Consider the following 27,398-nt stretch of genomic DNA (forward strand, 5'->3'; position numbering starts at 1 on the left):
ATATATATATATATATATATATATATATATATATATATAAATGGTTTAAATTATTTAATGAACATGAGACTTTAGTCACTAGCATTTCTCTTTGTAACTATATTTATTTAATAAGTAACTTTTAGAATGTTCTGTATGGTAGGCACATGAAAATATAGCATCAAAGCTACTAAAAAAAAAAGGTTAACTTCCTGTGGACCTTTTTGTATTTTAATGATACAAGAAATGCAATTTAAAATAGGAAGGGCTTAACAAGTTGACATCTGAGTGTTAGGTGAGAAATTAGAGCTGCTAAGAAAAGCCTTCCACTGTGTCAGAAGCTGTGTGAGAGGGTGAAGTTGGTAGAGTAATGAAGAAAGAATGGGCAGGTCACCTCACTTGTCCCTTTCATCCAAGAGGGATAGGTGCCACTTGAAATTTTCAGCTTAGGATAATCTAAGATGAAATATGTATGTGAATGTGTGTGTGTGTGTGTGTGTGTGTGTGTGTGTGTGTGTGTGTGTTTGAATAGCACTATTAGGAGGTGTGTCCTTGTTTGAGTAGGTGTAACCTTGTTGGAGGTAACTGTGTTACTGTGGGAGTGGGCTTTGACACCCTCCTCCTAGATGCTTGGAAGACAGTCAGTTCCTAGCTTCCTTTGGATCAATATATAGAACTCTCAGCTCCTCCAGCACTATGTCTGCCTACATGCTGCCATGCTTCCTGCCATGATGATAATGGACTGAACCTCTGAACCTATAAGCCAGCCCCAATCAAATGTTGGCCTTTATAAGAGTTGCCTTAGCCATGGTGTCTCCTCATAGCAATGGAAACTCTAAGACAGTGTGTGTGTATGTGTGTGTGTGAGAGAGAGAGAGACAGAGAGACAGAGAGAGACAGAGACAGAGAGACAGAGAGGGGAGAGATCAAAAAAGCTTTGAATAGGTGCATGTGGAGCTCAGGAGAGAGATCTGCCTTTAAGATGGATGCTTGCTCATATGGAGTATTGAAACTAGATAGAATCCCTAGGGGAAAAATAACAGCTAGAGAACAAAGAAAAGAATCATCTCAATGTTAAGAGGTTCAAAGCTGAGGAGGAAGTATCGCCTAGAAAGAGAACCAAGAATGGGTGCCTAATGTACAGAAAGGAAGCCAGTGAGCAAGGATGTAAAGATGAGAGCATAATCATGTTCAGAGTTTCTGGGAATCCACATAAGACAAGGACCACAAATTGAAGGTCACTGATACACTGATGGCTTTAAGAGAAGTGGAGGGAGAGTGGAGATAAGTCTTGCATGGAATGGGTTTGACAGTAAACAGGAAGTGGAAAACTGTGTATAGTAATGACTATTTGAGAAGTTCCATTATGAAAGGAAGGAGTCTATAATGCAGCTAATAGTGTATAGAGATGCTACCAATTAGGAATGGCAGCTGTGTGTCTGCAGGTAGAGAGGAACCTCACAGAGGTGTTTGAGTAGACAGAATAAATAGACCACCTAAACAGAGACAAACCTGTGATAAGAATGTATGCAACTCCTGGATATTCTGACTGCCCCAAGTTTTGAGATCTTGTCCCTGTGGAGAATGATCTATATGGGATACATAGCTCTCTCTATGTATTACTCTTACCACGAAAATAGCTGACCCCAAATCAACAGCATATATCTGTAAGTACCTCAGTGATTGTCCAAGATGTTCTATGATGCAAAGTTCACACTGATAAAGAATTTCATAAAGACAGTGAAAGTTATTTTGAAAAATGATTTGAGTGCTATTCAGAGGTATTGATTATGTGGAAGGAGTCAATCAGGAATTGGAAAGAACTTCAACTGTATAGTCAATAGAGACTTGTTTAGGTGGAAAGGGGCTACCCTTGGGAAAATGAGGGATGTTGAATGTGTTACAAGCATCTATGATTATGGGACAAAAGTTAATGGAAAATAAAGAGCATATTGGAATATATGACATGTCTCTCCCGGAGAAGCCATATAGCAAAATTTAGTTTATGAATTTGATTCCAGTTCTGTTCCTCTTCCACTGAGAACCTCACTCTTATGACCAGAAAGTACACTTTACTTTCCAACTTTACTCAAAGAAAAATTTGTCAATTGCCCAAAATATTCAACAAGAATAACTACTTCTATTCACTAATAGATGTAACAAGTAAATTTTTTCAACATTGTTTATAAATAAAAATAATGATTTTTAACCATTTCAGTTTGTTTCTTACCTTAGTTCTGTAAGATAACTAAGCATTACCCAACACATCATTTCTAATAAGTCTTTTTTTCTTTTTCTGTAACTCAAAATACTATGTAACTTAAGGAGTTTCCTCCCACCATTTTTCTTAATCAGAGGTCTATTGTTTCTACTATTCATTACCAAGAATACTAGCAGCTAAAAAACTGATTGTTTCTAAAGACAATAAAGCTAATGGTGTGACTTAATGGTAATAGTTGATCTTATTATTAAGAAATGTTAAACTTTTGGATGCATGGCACGTGTTATATAAACACAGAAATTGACTTCCTACTGAGCTACAACATACTTTATTTTCCTGCATTTGATGAGTACTCTAACAAATTGTCAGACAGTGAACTGTGTCACCCCAAAATCTAACTGTTAAAACCCCAAGGTAGCCATGCTTAGAGAACTTTGTAAAAGAGAAGGAGTCAGGGTAAGTGAGGCCATAAGAGCCAGGTCTCCAATCAGTATTATGTCCTAGTAAGCTGACCCACTGGAGGACTAAATGTTTGCTTACATAAACATAAAGATCATGTGAATGTGAGCTCTCAGAGAAAAAAAGATGGCTGTCACAATCTAAAAACAGAGCCCTCACTAGAAACCAAACTGCTGCAAGCCCCAGATCAAAAGTTGTCAATACGTGACAAATTTGCTAAGTCTGGCTCAGCAGAACTGCGATGAAATAAGTTCCTATTCTTTATGCCAACCAACCTATGATACTTTGTTATGGTAATCCCAGCTACCTGACACTTAGCAATTATCACTTTATAGGCTGAAAAAAAGACAGAATGCTTCCTGTTAAGAGGTATCACCGCAGAAACACAATTGAGTAAATCAAATCTCTTGGGATCATTAAGGTTTCTGAGAAATCTTTCACAACTTGCTCCTATGTGTGACAAATTGGCTTTTTCAATGCTATTCAGGACACTAGGAAATACTGATTACAAGGCAAGATCTGTGTCCTATACTGTGGGTAGTTCAGCCCCTGGCTGCCACTGACTTTGTATCAATATAGATTACCACAATACCAAATTATATTAGAGAATGACCTTGTTCTTGGGGAACACATGTGGCCTGTCGCTTGTTTTCAACCTCAGAAAAAAAGAATATATGGATAGGCAGATAAACAGTGAATTAATACTTCTAATATGGCAGCATGCCAATGGGCTGTAAGTCTATAACATGATAGAAGGTAAAGATGTCTATTTTGATTTCTTTAATCTGAAAGCCTTCCACATATAAATGTGCATGGCAGAGGGAAATCAACCAATAGAAGTAACTAGAAATCAACATGAGGGGAAAGCTCCAGGAACTCCCAGGCCTTCATGCTCCTGCCTAGCTGCTTTGCTATCTGCTAGTTTCTGTGCGATTTTCAAGAAATGATTTCACTTCTCTTCACCTTGTTTTCCTTGTCTGCAAAATAATAAACTCAGGGAGAAGATATGAGAATTCATAGTGACATGGGTGATTGGCTGACAGTGGTACCTGACATGTAGTAAGGATAGAATTTAACAACAGAATTATCATACAGATACCCATAGCCCAACTGAAGTTACCATGGACTTAAGCAGATCTTGGACTGCATAAAGTAACTGGGTTTACCTTGTCCATTTTGAAAATCAAAATGATTCAATGGAGGAATGAAGTGCTTTGTGTCTCATCTATCAGAAAGATGAATAGCAACAGGTTTGTAGCTCATCTTGAGGTGGATTGCCATGGAAAATGCTGGCAATCAGCAGAAGAAAAAAGAAGATCCTTGTAAGACTCAGAGTGTCAGGGTGAGAGCCCAGGAAAAGACATGAAGTTCCCCTACAATTCACACACACTTCTACAGCTGGCAACCAAAGAAAGTTGAACAGGAGAGAATCCCAGCACAGTCCTCACTTGGGGAACTTTCCCAGTCATCACAGTTGATGGAACAAGCTAGAGTTTTGCTTTTGGGGGGAATCCCACATGGTCTTCCTGCAAACTCCCACTCTAGTATCACATAAGGTGTCACATAAGATACAAATTCCTGCCCAAATGCATACCTCCCCCTGGTATCTCACAGGTACCCACTGTTGTGTGACTATTTCCTTCTAGTTAAATCATTCCCTCCTGGATGGAAGAGAATAACACTCAGGATGTAAATAAATCAAGAGTCACAAACTCCATCCCCAAAGTTGGAAAAGCAAATAAGCAACTGCTGGAAAGGAAACACCTTGAATGGTCACACTGTTTGACAGTTGTACAGGAGGCTCCAGGGACCTGAGTTGTCTCCCTTCCTCGATTAAGATTTTCCATGATGCATCTGTCTTTAAATCAACTGCTATGTAAGTAACCTCTCACCTAAGTACAGAACCAGTAAAACCACTGGTTCACCGAGCTGGAGTTGAGGAGAACTGCTCCGATGGCCTATTGAGCCCACAATGGGATGCATAGCCATTTGTGAGTGCCATCCCAGGAACAGTCCCACAATACAACTGGCACCCAAACAGGGCTCAAAAGAACCAAAGAGGAGTAAAGGAGGGGTGGTTGGTTAGTTAAGAGACAACTGTGTCTGATCCTTCTAAGTGCCACAGACCGGCCCCAATCGGCCTCCCTCCATCCGCGGAAGAAATTTCAGGTTTCCAGTTACAGGTGGGCAAGGAGTTGGTGACAAAAAGGGGGTGACAAACAGACATGAACACAAGGGAGTGAGGTATCAGAATGTAATTTGTCTCAAAGTGAGCACCAGTCTTATAAGTGACTTTTTCACAAAACAGAGGAATGCATACAAAAAGCTAACAGGAGCCAACTGGGATTAAAATCAATGTTAACAACTCGGATTAAAAGCAGCCCCACCTAAGGTCAGCTTAATCTTAGAAGCCAGGGGCAAGGACTTCATGCCCTTGCCATAGTTCCAATTCTAGTCAATTGTATAGTCCACCTTTCCCCTAGGCCACTGTAAATTCCAGTGTATAGGTGTAACTCAGCTATCTATAGTTCTAAGTATCTACTCTGGTTCCTTCTTAGACCACAACCTTCCTTCTTCCTAGATAATTGTAAATTCCTGCATATGGGAGTAGCTTGGCTATTATTCTAAGTGATTGTGTGTGGGGGGGGAACCTTTCTACTAATAAGTAATGTAGTCTGCCATACATAACCCTCCACACTATCGCAGGGACAAATCTGGGGAATTCTAGCTATGGGAATGCCAAATTTCCAGGAGACTAAGTTTCCATGAACTTTTCGCCTCAGGACTGTGTCCAGATTTTGGGGACCTGTCACGCGTGTCACTATTGGAGTGGATGTAGCATCTAAGGACAGACCATCTGCAGAGCAAACTTTCCTAGGGTGGTATGTAGTCATGTGATTTTGTTATGCTGGATTGTACTCCCTCAGATGGGTGACAGGATACAATGAAACCTGAGCTCTCTGACAGTGGAATGTACCTGAATAGAATCCAAAGCAGAGCATCTTCCTCAATAGGAGATGCTATGCATCTGTGATGAATGGGGCTTGCTGTTGGAATATGAGGATATCCCAACAACCACTAGTGTACTACAGAATATAGTAAAACCCCTGAGAGAATCACATGTGAGAGGAAATCATAAGCCAACTTCATGGCCTTTGCTATAAAATACAACTAAGGCTCAGTTGTCCTCTCAATAGAAACATGCCTGTATAGAGGGGAAATCACAATAGGAAAATGGCATATAGTCATCATCTACCGCACCTGCCCCTGAGTTACCAGAAAAAGTGGGAAAGTGTGTGTGTGTGGGGGTGAAACACAGCTATTGACTGGCAATTTTTCATAACTGGCAGGATGCAAAGGGAAATTAGATCTGAGCTGAGAAACCCTTTATAGAATCCAAAAGGGTTCATCTTTGGAACTCATGGGGGAAAAAAATCAGAGAACGAGGAGGAAGACAATATAGTGGAAGTGATGAAAAATGCCTCTCAGATCCAAGCTTTAGTAGAAATGAAGGGAAATAAACATGATTCATCATGCAGACAGGGGTATTAATAAGGACCCAGTTCATGGAGTTAGGGAAACCAGCAGCTCAATGCAGAATTGGGGAAAGACATAAGCAACTGCAGGAATTGAGAAAGATTTTTAGGCAAGCAATGAAGAAGGCAAGGAAACTGAGTGATTTAACTACTCATCCTTCCATGAACAAAAAGGAATGTGAGCCATTAGGTAAATCTGGCTAATGCCAGCTGTGGTCCCCATGAATATCAAGGAGTGAAGACAGCAGAGGAAGGCCAAGTCTAGAGAATCAGACTTAGGGGAAATAAAGTTTAATGATGACTGGTTCACAACCAATAAGACTGTGTTCACAGACAGGTTAAGAGTTGACTTGATAGGTAAAGATCCTTTCCCAATCTGTTGGTGGCCTTTTTGTCTTATTGACGGTGTCTTTTGCCTTACAGAACCTTTGCAATTTTAGGAGGTCCCATTTGTTGATTCTCGATCTTACACCACAAGCCATTGTTGTTCTGTTCAGGAATTTTTCCACTGTGCCCATATCTTCAAGGCTTTTCCCACTTTCTCCTCTATAAGTTTCACTGTCTCTGGTTTAATGTGGAGTTTGGGACTAATATCCAATATATATAAAGAACTCAAGAAGGTGGACTCCAGAAAATCAAATAACCCCATTAAAAAATGGGGTTCAGAGCTAAACAAAGAATTCTTACCTGAGGAATACCGAATGGCTGAGAAGCACCTGAAAAAATGTTCAGCATCCTTAATCATCAGGGAAATGCCAATCAAAACAACCCTGAGATTCCACCTCACTCCAGTCAGAATGGCTAAGATCAAAAACTCAGGTGACAGCAGATGCTGGTGAGGATGTGGAAAAAGAGGAACACTCCTCCATTGTTGGTGGGATTGCAAGCTTGTACAACCACTCTGGAAATCAGTCTGGCGGTTCCTCAGAAAATTGGACATAGTACTACTGGAGGATCCAGCAATACCTCTCCTGGGCATATATCCAGAAGATGCCCCAACTGGTAAGAAGGACACATGCTCCACTATGTTCATAGCAGCCTTATTTATAATAGCCAGAAGCTGGAAAGAACCCAGATGCCCCTCAACAGAGGAATGGATACAAAAAACTGTGGTACACAATGTACACAATGGAGTACTACTCAGCTATTAAAAAGAATGAATTTATGAAATTCCTAGGCAAATGGATGGACCTGGAGGGCATCATCCTGAGTGAGGTAAAACAATCAGAAAAGAACTCACATGATATGTACTCACTGATAAGTGGATATTAGCCCAGAAACTTAGAACACCCAAGATTTAAGATACAATTTGCAAAACACATGAAACTCAAGAAGAATGAAAACCAACGTGTAGACACTTTGCCTCTTCTTAGAATTGGGAACAAGCCCTTCCGGTCCGAGCAGCACTGGGTAGCTAGGGCACACAGTCGTCTGACTACCGCCAGCTACCCACAACACCCGCCAAGCGATCGTAAGACTTCTGGTGAGTGGAACACAGCATCTGCTCCAATCCAATCGGCGGGACCTGAGACTGCATTAGTCAGGGAAGCAAAAACCCGGTCTGGGGCTGGTGAGATGGCTCAGTGGGTAAGAGCACCCGACTGCTCTTCCGAAGGTCCAAAGATCAAATCCCAGCAACCACATGGTGGCTCACAACCATCCATAATGAGATCTGACTCCCTCTTCTGGAGTGTCTGAAGACAGCTACAGTGTACTTACATATAATAAAAATAAATAAATCTAAAAAAAAAAAAAAAAAAAAAAAAAGCCCGGTCTGAGTAGGGGCACAAGCCCCTTGCGGTCCGAGCAGCACTGGGTAGCTAGGGCGCAGAGTCGGCTGACTACCTCCAGCTACCCACAACACCCACCAAGCGATCTTAAGACTTCTGGTGAGTGGAACACAGCATCTGCTCCAATCCAATCGCGCGAGACTTGAGATTGCATTAGTCAGGGAAGCAAAAACCCGGTCTGAGTATGGGCACAAGCTCCTTCCAGTCTGAGCAGCACCAGGGTAGCTAGGGCACACAGTCAGCTGACTACCGCCAGCTACCCACAACACCAGCCACGCGATCTTAAGAATTCTGAGGATTGGGATTTGCCCTGCGCTGGAGCGCTTTACCTGAGCATCAACAGCAGACATCTCCGTTCCGGGATCCCGCCTAGTGTATCCTGCACGGGCAGGTGATCATTTTCCCGATCAGAGGATAGGGACCTGCCTGGCGCAGGAGCGCTTTGCCTGAGAATTGGCAGCAGACATCTTAGTTCCGGGACCCTGCTGAGTGTACCCTGCACAGACATCTTGGTTCCAGGACCCCGCCAAGTATATCCTGCACAGCTCCAGAGAATACCAGATGGCGAAAGGCAAACGTAAGAATCCTACTAACAGAAATCAAGACCACTCACCATCATCAGAACGCAGCACTCCCACGCCACCTAGTCCTGGGCACCCCAACACAACCAAAAAGCTAGACCCGGATTTAAAAGTATATCTCATGATGATGGTAGAGGACATCAAGAAGAACTTTAATAACTCACTTAAAGAAATACAGGAGAACACTGCTAAAGAGTTACAAGTCCTTAAAGAAAAGCAGGAAAACACAAACAAACAGGTAGAAGTCCTTATAGAAAAACAGGAAAACATATCCAAACAGGTGATGGAAATGAACAAAACCATACTAGACCTAAAAAGGGAAGTAGACACAATAAAGAAAACCCAAAGCGAGGCAACGCTGGAGATAGAAACCCTAGGAAAGAAATCTGGAACCATAGACGCGAGCATTAGCAACAGAATACAAGAGATGGAAGAGAGAATCTCAGGTGCAGAAGATTCCATAGAGAACATCGGCATGACAATCAAAGATAATATAAAATGCAAAAAGATCCTAACTCAAAACATCAAGGAAATCCAGGACACAATGAGAAGACCAAACCTACGGATAATAGGAGTTGATGAGAATGAAGATTTTCAACTTAAAGGGCCAGCAAATATCTTCAACAAATTATAGAAGAAAACTTCCCAAACCTAAAGAATGACATGCCCATGAACATACAAGAAGGCTACAGAACTCCAAATAGACTGGACCAGAAAAGAAATTCCTCCCGACACATAATAATCAGAACAACAAATGCACTAAATAAAGATAGAATATTAAAAGCAGTAAGGAAGAAAGATCAAGTAACATATAAAGGCAGACCTATCAGAATTACACCAGACTTTTTACCAGAGACTATGAAAGCCAGAAGATCCTGGACAGATGTTATACAGACACTAAGAGAACACAAATGCCAGCCCAGGCTACTATACCTGGCCAAACTCTCAATTACCATAGATGGAGAAACCAAAATATTCCACGACAAAACCAAATTCACACATTATCTTTCCACGAAACCAGCCCTTCAAAGGATAATAACAGAAAAGAAGCAATACAAGGACGGAAATCACGCCCTAGAACAAGCAAGAAAGTAATCCCTCAACAAACCAAAAAGAAGACAGCCATGAGAACAGAATGCCAAATCTAACAACAAAAATAAAAGGAAGCAACAATTACTTTTCCATAATATCTCTTAATATCAATGGACTCAATTCCCCAATAAAAAGACATAGACTAACAGACTGGCTACACAAACAGGACACAACATTCTGCTGCTTACAGGAAACCCATCTCAGGGAAAAAGACAGACACGACCTTAGAGTGAAAGGCTGGAAAACAATTTTCCAAGCAAATGGTCTGAAGAAACAAGCTGGAGTAGCCATTCTAATGTCGAATAAAATCGACTTCCAACCCAAAGTTATCAAAAAAGAAAGGAGGGACACTTCATACTCATCAAAGTTAAAATCCTCCAAGAGGAACTCTCAATTCTGAATATCTATGCTCCAAATGCAAGGGCAGCCACACTCATTAAAGACACTTTAGTAAAGTTCAAAGCACACATTGCACCTCACACAATAATAGTGGGAGACTTCAATACACCACTTTCATCAATGGACAGATCGTGGAAACAGAAACTGAACAGGGACACAGTGAAACTAACAGAGGTTATGTAACAAATGGATCTGACAGATATCTACAGAACATTTTATCCTAAAGCAAAAGGATATACCTTCTTCTCAGCACCTCACGGGACCTTCTCCAAAATTGACCATATAATTGGCCTCAAAACAGGCCTCAACAGATACAAAAATATTGAAATTGTCCCATGTATCCTATCAGACCACCATGGCCTAAGGCTGAACTTCAATAACAACATAAATAATGGAAAGCCAACATTCACGTGGAAACTGAACAACACTCTTCTCAATAATACCTTGGTCAAGGAAGGAATAAAGAAAGAAATTAAAGACTTTTTAGAGTTTAATGAAAATGAAGCCACAACATACCCAAACCTATGGGATACAATGAAAGCATTTCTAAGAGGGAAACTCATAGCTCTGAGTGCCTCCAAGAAGAAATGGGAGAGAGCACATAATAGCAGCTTGACAACACATCTAAAAGCTCTAGAAAAAAAGGAAGCAAATTCACCCAAGAGGAGTAGACAGCAGGAAATAATCAAACTCAGGGGTGAAATCAACCAAGTGGAAACAAGAAGAACTATTCAAAGAATTAACCAAACGAGGAGTTGGTTCTTTGAGAAAATCAACAAGATAGATAAACCCTTAGCTAGACTCACTAGAGGGCACAGGGACAAAATCCTAATTAACAAAATCAGAAATGAAAAGGGAGACATAACCACAGATCCTGAAGAAATCCAAATCACCATCAGATCCTTCTACAAAAGGCTATACTCAACAAAACTGGAAAACCTGGAAGAAATGGACAAATTTCTAGACAGATACCAGGTACCAAAGTTAAATCAGGATCAAGTTAATGATCTAAACAGTCCCATATCCCCTAAGGAAATAGAAGCAGTCATTAATAGTCTCCCAACCAAAAAAAGCCCAGGACCAGATGGGTTTAGTGCAGAGTTCGACCAGACCTTCAATGAAGATCTAGTCCCAGTTCTGCACAAACTATTCCACAAAATAGAAGTAGAGGGAACTCTACCTAACTCATTCTATGAAGCCACAATTACTCTGATACCTAAAGCACAGAAAGATCCAACAAAGATAACTTCAGACCAATTTCCCTTATGAATATCGATGCAAAAATCCTCAATAAAATTCTTGCTAACCGAATCCAAGAACACATTAAAGCAATCTTCCATCCTGACCAAGTAGGTTTTATTCCAGGGATGCAGGGATGGTTTAATATACGAAAATCCATCAATGTACTCCATTATATAAACAAACTCAAAGACAAAAACCACATGATCATCTCGTTAGATGCGGAAAAAGCATTCGACAAGATCCAACACCCATTCATGATAAAAGTCTTGGAAAGATCAGGAATTCAAGGCCCATACGTAAACATGATAAAAGCAATCTACAGCAAACCAATAGCCAACATCAAAGTAAATGGTGAGAAGCTGGAAGCAATCCCACTAAAATCAGGGACTAGACAAGACTGCCCACTTTCTCCCTACCTCTTCAACATAGTACTTGAAGTCCTAGCCAGAGCAATTCGACAACAAAAGGAGATCAAGGGGATACAAATTGGAAAAGAGGAAGTCAAAATATCACTTTTTGCAGATGATATGATAGTATATATAAGTGACCCTAAAAATTCCACCAGAGAACTCCTAAGCCTGATAAACAGCTTCAGTGAAGTAGCTGGATATAAAATAAACTCAAACAAGTCAATGGCCTTTCTCTATACAAAGAATAATCAGGCTGAGAAAGAAATTAGGGAAACAACACCCTTCTCAATAGTCACAAATAATATAAAATATCTTGGCGTGACTCTAACTAAGGAAGTCAAAGATCTGTATGATAAAAACTTCAAGTCCCTGAAGAAAGAAATTAAAGAAGATCTCGGAAGATGGAAAGATCTCCCATGCTCATGGATTGGCAGGATCAACATTGTAAAAATGGCTATCTTGCCAAAAGCAATCTACAGATTCAATGTAATCCCCATCAAAATTACAACTCAATTCTTCAACGAATTAGAAAGAGCAATCTGCAAATTCATCTGGAATAGCAAAAAACCTAGGATAGCAAAAGCTCTTCTCAAGGATAAAAGAACCTCTGGTGGAATCACCAGGCCTGACCTAAAGCTTTACTACAGAGCAATTGTGATAAAAACTGCATGGCACTGGTATAGTGACAGACAAGTAGACCAATGGAATAGAATTGAAGACCCAGAAATGAACCCACACACCTATGGTCACTTGATCTTCGACAAGGGAGCAAAAACCATCCAGTGGAAAAAAGCCAGCATTTTCAACAAATGGTGCTGGCACAACTGGTTGTTATCATGTAGAAGAATGCGAATCGACCCATTCCTCTCTCCTTGTACTAAGGTCAAATCTAAGTGGATCAAGGAACTTCACATAAAACCAGAGACACTGAAACTTATAGAGGAGAAAGTGGGAAAAAGTCTCGAAGATATGGGCACAGGGAAAAATTCCTGAATAGAACAGCAATGGCTTGTGCTTTAAGATCGAGGATTGACAAATGGGACCTCATGAAACTGCAAAGTTTCTGCAAGGCAAAAGACACCGTCAATAAGACGAAAAGACCACCAACAGATTGGGAAAGGATCTTTACCTATCCTAAATCAGATAGGGGACTAATATCCATTATATATAAAGAACTCAAGAGGGTGGACTCCAGAAAAACAAATAGCCCCCTTAAAAGATGGGGCTCAGAGCTGAACAAAGAATTCTCACCCGAGGAATACCGAAAGGCTGAGAAACACCTGAAAAAATGTTCAACATCCTTAATCATCAGAGAAATGCAAATCAAAACAACCCTGAGATTCCATCTCACACCAGTCAGAATGGCTAAGATCAAAAATTCAGGTGACAGCAGATGCTGGCGAGGATGTGGAGAAAGAGAAACACTCCTTCATTGTTGGTGGGATTGCAAGCTTGTACAACCACTCTGGAAATCAGTCTGGTGGTTCCTCAGAAAATTGGACATAGTACTACTGGAGGATCTCGCAATACCTCTCCTGGGCATTTATCCAGAAGATGTCCCAACCGGTAAGAAGGACACATGCTCCACTATGTTCATAGCAGTCTTATTTATAATAGCCAGAAGCTGGAAAGAACCCAGATGTCCCTCAACAGAGGAATGGATACAAAAAATGTGGTACATTTACACAATGGAGTACTACTCAGCTATTAATAAGAATGAATTCACGGAATTCCTTGGCAAATGGTTGGACCTGGAGGGCATCATCCTGAGTGAGGTAACCCAATCACAAAAGAACTCAAATGAAATGTACTCACTGATAAGTGGATATTAACCCAGAAACTTAGTATAGCGAGATATAAGGTACAATATGTAAAACATATGAAACTGAAGAAGAACGACGACCAAAGGGTGGACACTTTGCTCATTCTTACAATTGGAAACAATCACCCATGGAAGGAGTTACAGAGACAAAGTTTGGAGCTGAGACAAAAGGATGGTCCATCTAGAGACTGCCATATCCAGGGATCCATCCCATAATTAGCCTCCAAACGATGACACCATTGCATACACTAGCAAGCCTTTGTTGCAAGGACAGTGATATAGCTGTCCCTTGTGAGACTAGGCCGGGGCCTAGCAAACACAGAAGTGGATGCTCACAGTCAACTATTGGATGGATCACAGGGCCCCCAATGGAGGAGCTAGAGAAAGTATCCAAGGAGCTAAAGAGATCTGCAACCCTATTGGAGGAACAACATTATGAACTAACCAGTATCCCAGAGCTCTTGACTCTAGCTGCATATGTATCAAAAGATGACCTAGTCGGCCATCACTGGAAAGAGAGGCCCATTGGTCAGGCAAACGTTATATGCCCCAGTACAGGGGAATGCCAGGGCCAAAAAATGGGAATGGGTGGGTAGGGGAGTGGGGGGGGGGACTTTTGGGATAGCATTGGAAATGTAATTGAAGAAAATACGTAATAAAAAAAAAAAAGAAAGAAAAAAAAAAGAATTGGGAACAAAACACCCATGGAAGGAGTTAGAGACAAAGTTTGGAGCTGAGACAAAAGGATGGACCATCTAGAGACTGCCATACCCGGAGATCCATCCCATAATCAGCCTCCAAATGCTGACACCATTGCACATACTTGCAAGATTTTGCTGAAAGGACCCTGATATAGCTGTCTCTTGTGAGGTTATGCCGGTGCCTAGCAAAAACAGAAGTGGATGCTCACAGTCAGCTATTGAATGGATCACAGGGCCCCCAATGGAGGAGCTAGAGAAAGTGCCCAAGGAGCTAAAGGGGTCTGCAACCCTATAGGTGGAACAACATTATGAACTAACCAGTACCCCTGAGCTCTTGACTCTAGCTGCATATGTATCAGAATATGGCCTAGTTTGCCATCAGTGGAAAGAGAGGCCTATTGGTCTTGCAAATTTTATATGTCTCAGTACAGGGGAATGCCAGGGCCAAGAAGTGGGAGTGGGTGTTAAGGGGAGGGGGGAGAGGGTATGGCAGACTTTTGGGATAGCATTGGAAATGTAAATGAAGAAAATACCTAATTAAAATTAAATTAAATTAAAAAGATTTGACTTGATTGATACCTTGAGACTTGTAGGAAGCTTTAGAGAGTTTGCTGAGCTTCATGGTTGGATATGATCTTGATGAGATCAAGGAGGCTCTGGAAAATCTGAATGAATTAGACTGACACATAAGTCACATTTGAAAAAAAAAAAAGCAAAAGTGTAGGTCCAGTGCAGTGGTTTGAATGAGAGTGGCCCCCATGGGCTCATATACTTGAATGCTTAGTCACCAAGGTACGGTATTATCTGAAAGAAGCAGGAGGTATGGCCTTGTTGAAGGAGGTGTATCTCTGGCCTTGTCTGAGATTTCCAAATCCCATGCCAGGCCCAGTGACTCGGACTCACTCTCTCTCTCTCTCTCTCTCTCTCTCTCTCTGTCTGCCCACAGATCAGGAGGCAACTCTCAACTACTTCTTCTGCACCATGCCTGCAAGGCACCCACCATGCTCTTCTCAATAATGATAATGGACTAAGCCTCTGAAACTAAACCAGCCTCCAGTTAAATGCCTTCTTTTATACGAGTTGCCTTAGTCATGGTTTCTCTTCTCAACAATGAGACACCAAGCCACCCAAAAGCAAATGACAAGATTTGTGTTGAGCCACAGTTTCAAAGAATAAGCAGAAAACCAATGGCTTTGAGTTTCTGGAAGACTTTAAAGCCTGAAAGATAGTTAAAAATAAAAATAAATGATAAAGTAGGATAAGTGAGAAAAATTAAACTTCTCCTAAGCATGGGCAGCCATCTCCCAAGTTGTGCTGTGTACATTGCTCACATGCAAGAGATCATTTCAACAAGATAAAACAATTTAAAGATATACTCAACTAATATTATAGATTTTAAAAAAACAAATACAATTAGATTAAAAACATAGGTAGGAGATAATAAAGTAACAATTGGTCATTTCAATATCTGACTCTTACCAATTGATAAATCATCCATACCAAACAGTAATTAAAGAAAAGGAGCAAGCAATCAAAAAGGTCAATGAAAGAGCACCAGAGCCCAAGTTACACCACAGATCACAAGTTCTCAACATTTGTTTACAGAGCATTTCCTCAGTGGCCACACAATCATGTTCCTTTGTTCAAACATAAAGATCCCTAGAATAGGCCATGTATCAGGCCACAAAACAAGCCTCAGTAAGTGGTAAATACTCTAGAGCATACCACGTATCTTCTAAAAACACTACAGAATAAAAGTAGAGATTAATAATCAAGGATGGGGAGTGGATGAAGTACTTGGTGTACAAATGAGAAGACTTTGAGTTCAGATTCCAGAGCTCATATAAAACCAGGCACAGCATCACACCTCTGTGATGCCAACTCCTACTGCAAGGTGGGAGATGGAGCTGAGAAAATCCCAGAAACTCTCAGGTCATATACAGCATGAACACAAAAGACTCTCTACCTTAAGTAAGGTGGCATTGAGAACCAACAACCAATGTTGTCCATATACATGTTGTAACAAAAGAGTGCCCACACTCACACATACATACACCACACATACACAAGAGATTTTTATAGGCCAGGATGACATCTAGCTTGCTCTATAACTGAAGATACCATTTAAAAGGTACTTCAGACATTATAAAATACATAAAGAGCTAACATGCTATAGAATGAATAGTAGATCACTGAAGAAATGAAAAGGGATATTTAACAATTTAATGAGAAAATAGAAATGCAGCATACCAAAACTATGAGATATGACACTGTTGCAGTCTAAATAACAAATGTCTCCCAGTGGTCTCCGGCTGGTGGTGCTGTTTGGAAAGGCTGTGAAAGCTTTCAGATATGGAGCCCAAATAGAAGTGGGTCATTGTGGATGAGTCTTGAGGCTTTGATTTCATTTCATTTTTTAATAGACAGAGTCTTATATAGTGCATGTTGACATCTAACTTGCTCTATAACTGAGGATGACCTTGAATTTTTGACACTCTTACCTCTACCTCCTAAATGCTAGTATGCGCCATTGTTCTGCATTTTATAAGGCCCTAAACCCAGGGCTTCTTGCATGCAGTACCAACTGAGCTACACTCTATGTTCAATTAATTACAAATAAAAAAACTGACTAGGAAACAACATAGATGACCACAATCACACACACACACACACACACACACACACACACACACACACCTTGGTAAAATAGAACCATGAATATACAGAAAACCTAAACAGGCTTATAAGCAGTGGTAAAATAGGATCAGTAATTTTTTTAAAAGCCTCCTAACAAAGAAAATAATACAGGGGTCATCTATTGATGAATAATACGATGAATGATACCAACATTTCAAAGGAGAAACTAACATTGATTCTTCTCAAATTATCCCTAAGAATTTAAAGGGAAGAAATTCTTCCAAATATATCCTATAAGTTCAGAATTAAACACAAAGTCAGAAGTAGAAACACAATAAAAATGACAAAATGTAAACCATTATCTCTGAAGAATATTCATATAAAATGCTCAACAAAAGACTAGCAAATTAAATTCAATAGTATATCAAAAACATAATTCACTATGCTCAAGTGGAACTTATTCAGGAATACAAAGATGGTTCAATATATGACCTCATTTATTATAAAAGGAAACTATAGGATAAGAAGTCCTAAGACTGTCTCAGGAGATGAATAAAAAATACTTGATAAAACTCATAATCCCTGAACAGCAAGAAAAATATTTGAACAAATTAAAGATGTAAAGATCATGCTCTAACCTATTTTAAACTATGAAAAACTTATAACCAACATTACACTACATGGGAAGATGGAGAAGGTGGAAATAATTCTCTAGTCTATGAAACAAGAAAAGGTTGTAACTGGGCTCACCGTTACTGAATGTAATAATAGAAGGTTAGTCAGAACAATTAGGCCAATAAAAATATTGTATACATCTAGGAAAGAGGAAAGTCAATGTATCCTTATTTGCCTAGGTTATGATTCTCCACACAGAAAAATCTAAAGATTCCACTAGAAGATACTAAAACTGATAAATAAATGTATTAAACTTTCAGACTATAAAATTGAAACACAAAGCTCGAACCATGGTATAAACAAGTAACAAGGCTGATAAAAGAGAAACCATGAGAGGAATGTGTTCCCAATCGAGGCAGAATTAAGTGAAAACTGGTTTGACCAGAAAGGTGAAGATCATCATAATGAATATTAGAAAGCACTAATAGAGTCAACTGAAGAACACAATAAAAATAAATGACTTTCTGTTTATAGACCAGAACACTTCTAAAATCCCAAAGTGATTTATAGATCCAGTACACCCTCTATCCATAGACTCAGTACACACCAATGACATTCTTCCTAGAACTAAGCAGAAACCACAAATTGAACCCAGAAACTGAACAGGAAGAACAACGCTAAAGGCATCATAATTCCTAACTTCAAGGCACATTGACAGAGCCACCAGTAGCCAAAACAGCATGAAAACAGATCAATGGAACTGAATGCAGATCTCAAAAATAAACCAATACACGAGCAACCAATAGTTTCCTGACCAAAGTGTCAGACATATATATAAAAATGACAGCATCTTCAAGGAATAGTACTTGAAAAACTAGTTCATATATAAAAGCCTGACCCCTGACTCCTGCCTCTTGCCCTATACTAAAATCAAGTCAAAGTAGATGAGAAACATAAACTATGGGGAATAAAACACAGGAGAAATACATTGATACATACATACAGGGCTGGTGAGCTCTTCTTCCAGAGGATCCAGGTTCAATGTCTAGAACACACATAGATGGCTCTCACCTATCTGTAACTCTAGTTGCAGGAGATTTGAGCCCCTCTCTTGGCTTGTATGGGTACAGATGTCCATATTGTACACAGATACACAGACAGGAAAAAATGCCCTCCATATAAAATAAAAATAAAGGAAATTTTTAAAACCGTTGTGTTGGCCATGATTTTCTGGCTTGGAATCTAAAATTACAAGAAATGAATGCAAATGTAGACATCTATGACTAGATAATATAAAGCTCTTCTACACAGCTAAGGAAACAACCAACAATTGTCATAAAGAAACAGCTCACAGAATAGGAGAAAGGTGACCAAACTTTATCTGACAAAGAATAAATGCCCATGTCAAACCCATCACATGTCAAAATGTTCGATTCCCTGAGTACACATGTCTCAGAAAGAAAAAATAGAAAATAAACATATGGAAAATGTCCATTGCCATTAGCCATCACAAAAATGATAATCTAAACTCCAAACAAAAATCATCTCTCTCTAGTTAAAACATCTTATATGATGGTTTTTGTTGTCAACTTCACACCATCTAGAATCACCTGGGAAGGAAGTATGAATGAGGAGCTGTCCAAATCAGGTCAGGCTATGGGCATGTCACTAAGGGATTTTCTTAATTGTGTCATGGATGTGATAGTGTAGGCAGCACCATTCATTGGCTGGACTCTGTTCTAAAAGAAAAGGAAAGACTGAGCTGAGAGTGAGACGCATCCCTTGATTCATTATTCTCTGCTCTTCACTATGTATAGGTCCAGTTGCTTCAGGTTCCTGTCTCCTGGACTTCCTCTCAACAATTGTTCATACCCTGCAACTGGGAGCCAAATAAGCCTTTTCTCCTTAGCATTATTTCACGGGCGTATGCTATCACAACAAGAAGAAATGAAACTGAGAATCTATTATAAAAATAGCAACAGCAAATTGCTTAGCAGTGCTGTGAAGAATTAGGAACTCCTGAAGACCACTGGAGAGAATCTAACTTAGTATATAGACATTATAGAAAACAATGTGGAGAATAATTTTTTCAATCTAAAAATAGAGTTACCATTTGATGTAACAACCCCACTCTTCAGTATATACCCCCAGGAAAATGAAATCCACACATGGTAAAGAGAAACCTGCACACACATGTTTCTTGTGGTGCTATGGGCAACATAACATGAAACTAACCTAGATGTCCATCAATGCACAGATGGGTAAAGCAAAATACATACAATAGAGTATAATCCTGCCATTCATAGAAAACTAGGAAGTCAAGAGCCTTATGCTAAGCAGATTCAGGTCAACCCGGGCACAGAATCAGTAATATGTGTTTCTTCTCACGGGCAGAGACTGAAACATCAGCTGGAATATAGATAATAGTTAGCAGAGTGTCTTATTTAGCGTTACTGTTACTGTGAGGAAGCACTATGATGAAATCAATTGTGGAGAAAGGGGCTGATTTGTCTTACACTTCCAAGCACTGTTTGTACATCCTTGAAGGAAGTCAGAACAAGAACTCAAACAGGGCAGGGACCTGGAGTCAGGAGCTGATTCAGAGGCCCTGCATGAGTGTTGCTTACTAGCTTGCACCTCATGGCTTATTCAGCCTACTTTGTTATAGAACCCAGGACCACCAGCCCAGGGCTGGTGATAGTACCACCCACACTAGGCTGAGTCTTCCCTCATCAGTCACTAATTAAGAAAATGCCCTACAGGCTTGCCTACCTCCCAGTCTTATGGAGGCATTTTCTTAGTTGAGTTTCCTCTCAGATGACTATGGGTCATGTCAAGTTGATGTAAAACTAGCCAGCACACAGAGGTTAGGGATTTGACTGGTTTGATAGATGCAAAGTGAATACATGTGCTCAAACACAACACTGAACATTGTATAATCAAAAACACATGCAAATAAAAAAAGACAATAAAACATAGATGGGGTGTGGCTCATTGGAAAAGTGTGTGCTTAGCACACTCAAGACTCTGATCCCCCAAACCAAAGAGGAAGGAAGGAAGGAAAGGAGGAAGGGAGGGACAGAAGGATGGAGGGAGGGGGAAAAGAAAGGAAAGAAAATATACTTTAAAATACATTGTTTTCATTATACATCTCAGAATAAAAAAAAAAGAATAAACACATTCTGGTGTAAAAATCAAGATGACAGCAGCACTCTTACCAGATTGATTCTCACCATATTTGGGGATGAAGAGAGCTGGCCATCTTACTTTCACCTGTCATATGACCCACATTATTATTTTCCCCATAAACATTAGTTTAATGCTTCCTCAAACCCTCAACTCTTCTGTGAAAAGGAGAACCTAGGCCATTGTGGAGACATGGAAGGGACTTAGACATGGTGGGAGGAATCAACCAACGAAGCAGAAAAGTGGCTTCCCCTGGACAGTGGGCACTCTTCCTCCCAGCTCCTGTGACCTCTCCAGTCCCATAACTGCATGGTTTATCCATGATAGAGGAGACAGATGGAGAAGCAAAATTGACTGGGTCAACCATAAAACTATTCAGAGTAAATTTAGAATGAACTCAAACACAGCTAAAAGTTACAGATTAGGCAAAAGGCCTGCTGCTGAAGGCCTCGCAGGTCTCTTGCAGTGCCTGCATTTGTGAAGCCAACATCTTATGCACACTTGGGTGGATTTCTTATTTGGTTTTCTATTACATTTGAATGCAGAACCACCTCAGTGGACAAAATCTATAAATCTTTGTGCACATAACATAGAAGCCAATGATGAGCTTGCACTTGTATACTTAAAATATAAAAAGCTTGTTTGTATTTTTAACATTTCCCCTTGGGAAATTTGGTTCTATTTTGTTTCTAAGTAAAAAGGGCTCCCACAGTGGACTACATAATATATGCTAGATAACCTAAACAGTATTTTAGGTGTTATTTAAACCCTCTTTTGTAATTGTTATATTCTCTCTCTCTCTCTCTCTCTCTCTCTCTCTCTCTCTCACACACACACACACACACACACACACACACACACACACCATTAAAGCTCTAAGCTTGGAATTAACAAGCTAGAGCATTTTCCGCTGCCATGGCACCATAGGCCACCCCTTAACAGAGGCTAGCAGATGCAGGTTTCTACATAGGCTTTATTCAATCCCAGGGGAAGATTACAGTATCATATTTAACAACCAGATGTACGGTTGTTTTATTTTTCCTTTCTTTTAGAAGATCCTACTAAAACCATAGTAAAGGAGGGTAAAAGATCCATTCATGTTCAGAATAGCAGATAACTGAGAAAGAATGCATTCAGCTAAAGCATAGTTAGTGGGTTGTTGGTAAATGAGAAGCAGGAGTGTGGCAATAGAGGCAGACCAAGTAGAATCTAAAGAAAGAGAATGGTTCACCACTAAGGAACTCAACTTGAGTTTCAAGAAAAAGGTTAGCAGAAAAGGGCCTGTGTGGCCATTGCTCAAGTCCTGACCACACCATGAAATGCCAGTTCTCTTTAAGAGCTGTCACATGAAGTGGGATGAGGGGCTCAAGATCAATGGAAACAAACTAATCAAATAAAGCTAGAAGACCAGACAGTCTGTGTCTGAGACTCTAAGGACCTAAGTGGGAAGGGTGAGCATCTCTACTCCAGAAGCCCAAAATTATTTGAGATTCAAAACATTATTGAAAAAAATTTGGGTGATATTTTAGGTTTGTGGTTTTCTTTTTTGTTTTTATTAACTGAAGATGGTCAAACTCTCAAGTCTATGCCAATGTTCTAAAACCCGCAAACTTCTAAATTTTACACGTTTCTGGTCCCCCACATTCTCATGTGCAGTCTTCAGGACACCTCATGGTGAAGAGAAAGAAGAGGAGGAAAAATGATGATTCTCACTAAAGGGCCAGGGATTCCAGGTCTATGGCCTCTCCTCATCAAAAAGATTATATGCAACAACAAATGTGCACATGTTCATACACATAAACTCAGTTAACTCCCTAATGCACAAAATGAAGAGTGACAACTAAGCAGATGTCCTAAGTCCTACAGTCCACACTTACTGATACAGCAACAGCAACAGCAGCTACAATAGCAAAGTCAAAAATAAGAGCTGTGGAGAGCAGACAGAAAAAATACTAACAAGACTGAAAAGAATGAAACGATTTTATTAGACTTACATAGAAGCAATGCTGTGCAAAAGCCAGTAGTGTCAGATTTCCAAAAAGATTTTTCTTCCCAGCCAAACTGAAGTGTTAACACGGGAGACCTAAAATTGACATATCTTAATCATAGGACATGTACATATTTAATTGCACTTTGTTTATTCTGTGTGTGAGTATGTGTGAGGACATGCATGTGGAGGTCAACTTGAGAGGGTTATTTCTCTCCTTCTACCACATGAGTCCAGAAAATCAGTTTCAGGTTTCCTGGCTTGCGGGTAAGTGCCTTTACCCATGGAAGCATTTCTACAGCCCATTCATGTATATTTTCAAAAATAAGGTTTTAATATATATTACAAAAAATTAAAGAAAGCAATAGTTGGAACTGAAGAATGGGAGATAAAGTTAAAGCAATGACATTTCCCCTCTATGATCTTGAGAAATGTCTTTATATGTTTTAATATCTTAAACACCCAAGTGTTTCCAAACCTACAAAACCTTACTTCACAGCTAGCATGACTGCACCCACAAACATGCACATATGTAATATGTATCCACAAACACAAGAACAGCTGTTCTTGCCTTTGTGGCCTTAGCAGTGTCTCACATCATGCTGCTATTTCTCAGTACTATAGGATGCTTCAAGTCACCAACCAAGAAAAAGATCAAAATTCAAAATATAGTCTCCACTGAATGAGTATTACATTTGCACACTTGCAAGTTATTTTAAAAACTGATACTGGTCATCATTATTTCAGCTATATAGAGGCATATGTAAGAACTGTACATTAATAGAAGGGAAACTACACCCTAGAAAATACAAGAAAGTAATCTTTCAACAAACCTAAAAAACAACCACACAAAATGATTCCACCTCTAACAACAAAAATAACAGGAAGTAACAAACATTTTTTTCTTATATCTCTTAACATCAATGGACTCAATTACCCAATAAAAAGATGTAGATTAGCAGACTGGATATTTAAACAGGACCCAGCATTTTGCTGCATACAGGAAAAACACCTCAGTGACAAACACAGACACTACCTCAGAGTAAAAGGCTGGAAAATGATTTTCCAAGCAATTGGTCCCAAGAAACAAGCTTGCGTAGCAATTATAATATCTAACTAAAAGCAACTTTCAACCAAAAGTTATCAAAAAGGATAAGGAAAGACACTTCATACTCATAAAAGGAAAAATCTACCAAGATGAACTCTCACTTCTGAACATCTATGCTCCAAATGCAAGGGCATCCACACCCATAAAAGAAACTTTGCTAAAGTTCAAAGCAAACATCGCACCCCACACAATAAGAGTGGGAGGCTTCCCAGGACCAGACGGGTTTAGTGCAGAGTTCTATCAGAACTTCAAAGAAGACCTAATTCCAGTTCTTCACAAACTATTCCACAAAATAGAAACGGAAGGTACACTACCCAACTCATTCTATGAAGCCACAATTACTCTGATACCTAAACCACAAAAGACCCAACAAAGATAGAGAACTTCAGACCAATTTCCCTTATGAATATCGATGCAAAAATCCTCAGTAAAGTTCTTGCTAACCGAATCCAAGAACACATCAAAACAATCATCCATCCTGACCAAGTAGGTTTTATTCCAGGGATGCAGGGATGATTCAATATACAGAAATCCATCAATGTAATCCAGTATATAAACAAACTCAAAGACAAAAACCACATGATCGTCTCATTAGATGCTGAGAAAGCATTTGACAAAATCCAACATCCATTCATGATAAAAGTCTTGGAAAGATCAGGAATTCAAGGCCCATACCTAAACATGATAAAAGCAATCTACAGAAAACCAGTAGCCAACATCAAAGTAAATGGTGAGAAGCTGGAAGCAACCCCACTAAAATCAGGGACTAGACAAGGCTGTCCACTCTCGCCCTACCTATTCAACATTGTACTTGAAGTCCTAGCCAGAGCAATTAGACAACAAAAGGAGATCAAGGGGATACAAATTGGAAAGGAAGAAGTCAAAATATCACTTTTTGCAGATGATATGATAGTATATATAAGTGACCCTAAAAATTCTACCAGAGAACTCCTAAGCCTGATAAACAGCTTAAATAAAGTAGCTGGATGTAAAATTAACTCAAACAAGTCAATGGCCTTTCTGTACACAAAGGATAAACAGGCTGAGAAAGAAATTAGGGAAACAACACCCTTCTCAATAGTCACAAATAATATAAAATACCTTGGCGTGACTCTAACTAAGGAAGTGAAAGATCTGTATGATAAGAACTTCAAGTCTCTAAAGAAAGAAATTAAAGAAGATCTCAGAAGATGGAAAGATCTCCCATGCTCATGGATTGGCAGGATCAACATTGTAAAAATGGCCATCTTGCCAAAAGCAATCTACAGATTCAATGCAATCCCCATCAAAATTCCAACTCAATTCTTCAACAAATTAGAAAGGGCAATCGGCAGATTCATCTGGAATAACAAAAAACCGAGGATAGCAAAAACTCTTCTCAAGGATAAAAGAACCTCTGGTGGAATCACCATGCCGAACCTAAAACTGTACTACAGAGCAATTGTGATCAAAACTGCATGGTACTGGTATAGTGACAGACAAGTAGACCAATGGAATAGAATTGAAGAACCAGAGATGAATCCATACACCTATGGTCACTTGATCTTTGACAGGGGAGCTATAACCATCCAGTGGAAAAAAGACAGCATTTTCAACAAATGGTGCTGGCACAACTGGCAGTTATCATGGAGAAGAATGCGAATTGATCCATTTCTATCTCCTTGTACTAAGGTCAAATCTAAGTGGATTAAGGAACTCCACATAAAACCAGAGACACTGAAACTTATAGAGGAGAAAGTAGGGAAAAGCCTCGAAGATATGGGTACAGGGGAAAAATTCCTGAATAGAACAGCAATGGCTTGTGCTGTAAGATCAAGAATCGATAAATGGGACCTCATAAAATTGCAAAGCTTCTGCAAAGCAAAAGACACCGTCAATAAGACAAAAAGGCCACCAACAGATTGGGAAAGGATCTTTACCTATCCCAAATCGGATAGGGGACTAATATCCAATATATATAAAGAACTCAAGAAGGTGGACTCCAGAAAATCAAATAACCCCATTAAAAATGGGGCTCAGAGCTGAACAAAGAATTCTCACCTGAGGAATACCGAATGGCAGAGAAGCACCTGAGAAAATGTTCAACATCCTTAATCATCAGGGAAATGCAAATCAAAACAACCCTGAGATTCCACTTCACTCCAGTCAGAATGGCTAAGATAAAAAACTCAGGTGACAGCAGATGCTGGCGAGGATGTGGAGAAAGGGGAACACTCCTCCATTGTTGGTGGGATTGCAAGCTTGTACAACCACTCTGGAAATCATTCTGGCGGTTCCTCAGAAAATTGGACATAGTACTACCGGAGGATCCCGAAATACCTCTCCTGGGCATATATCCAGAAGATGTCCCAACCGGTAAGAAGAACACAAGCTCCACTATGTTCATAGCAGCCTTATTTATAATAGCCAGAAGCTGGAAAGAACCCAGATGCCCCTCAACAGAGGAATGGATACAGAAAATGTGGTACATTTACACAATGGAATACTACTCAGCTATTTAAAAAAATGAATTTATGAAATTCCTAGGCAAATGGATGGACCTGGAGGGTATCATCCTGAGTGAAGTAACCCAATCACAAAGGAACTCGCACAATATGTACTCACTGATAAGTGGATATTAGCCCAGAAACTTAGGATACCCAAGATATAAGATACAACTTGCCAAACGCATGAGATTCAAGAAGAACGAAGACCAAAGTGTGGACACTTAACCCTTTCTTAGAAATGGGAACAAAACACCCATAGAAGGAGTTACAGAGACAAAATTTGGAGCTGTGACGAAAGGATGGACCATCTAGTGATTGCCATATGCAGGGATTCATCCCATAATCAGCTTCCAAATGCTGACACCATTGCATACACTAGCAAGATTTTGCTGAAAGGACCCAGATATAGCTCTCTCTTGTGAGACTATGCCGTGGCCTAGCAAACACAGAAGTGGATGATCACAGTCAGCTATTGGATGGGTCACACGGCCCCTAATGGAGGAGCTAGAGAAATTACCCAAGGAGCTAAAGGGAACTGCAACCCTATAGGTGAAACAACAATATGAACTAACCAGTACCTGGGAGCTCTTGTCTTTAACTGCATATGTATCAAAAGATGGCCTAGTCGGTCATCACTGCAAAGAGAGGCCCATTGGACTTGCAAACTTTATATGCCCCAGTACAGGGGAACGCCAGGGCCAAAAAGGGGCAGTGGGTGGGTAGGGGATTGGGGGGGTGGGTATGAGGGACCTTTGGGATAGCATTGAAAATGTAAATGAGGAAAATACCTAATTAAAAAAAAATAGTAAAAAAAAAAAAGAGTGGGAGGCTTCAACACCCCACTGTCAGCAATGGACAGATCATAGAAACATAAACTAAACAGAGACACATGAAACTAACAGAAGCTATGAGCCAAATGGATCTAACAGATATTTATAGAACACTTCATCCTTCAACAAAAGAATATACCTTCTTCTCAGCACCTCATGGTACCTTCTCCAAAATTTTCCATATAATAGGTCACAAAACAGGCCTCAATAGATATAAGAAGATTGTAATAAACCCATTCACCCTATCAGATCACCATGGACTAAGGCTGGTCTTAAATTCCAACAAAAACAACAGAAAACATACATGGAAGGTGAAC

General features: G+C 39.8%; 1 protein-coding gene across 3 annotated transcripts in view; it reads right to left on the reverse strand.

Moving 5' to 3' along the window:
- Tafa4 (TAFA chemokine like family member 4) overlaps positions 1–27,398 on the reverse strand; it is a 229,206-nt gene that overhangs the window by 37,945 nt on the left and 163,863 nt on the right. The window contains exons 1-2 of one of the 3 annotated variants that reach the window (XM_030255465.1): positions 8,315–8,988; positions 6,883–6,911 (exon numbers count right to left, since the gene is read on the reverse strand). The exons of the other annotated variants lie outside the window; for them this stretch is intronic. Coding sequence (XP_030111325.1) covers positions 6,883–6,911; positions 8,315–8,493 — 208 coding nt within the window. The 5' untranslated portion in view covers positions 8,494–8,988. Of the gene's footprint in view, positions 1–6,882; positions 6,912–8,314; positions 8,989–27,398 lie in introns of those variants that run through there. 3 annotated transcript variants of the gene reach the window in all.

The sequence above is a fragment of the Mus musculus genome, chromosome 6 (assembly GCF_000001635.26).
Source record: "Mus musculus strain C57BL/6J chromosome 6, GRCm38.p6 C57BL/6J".
NCBI classification, from domain to species: Eukaryota; Metazoa; Chordata; class Mammalia; order Rodentia; family Muridae; genus Mus; species Mus musculus.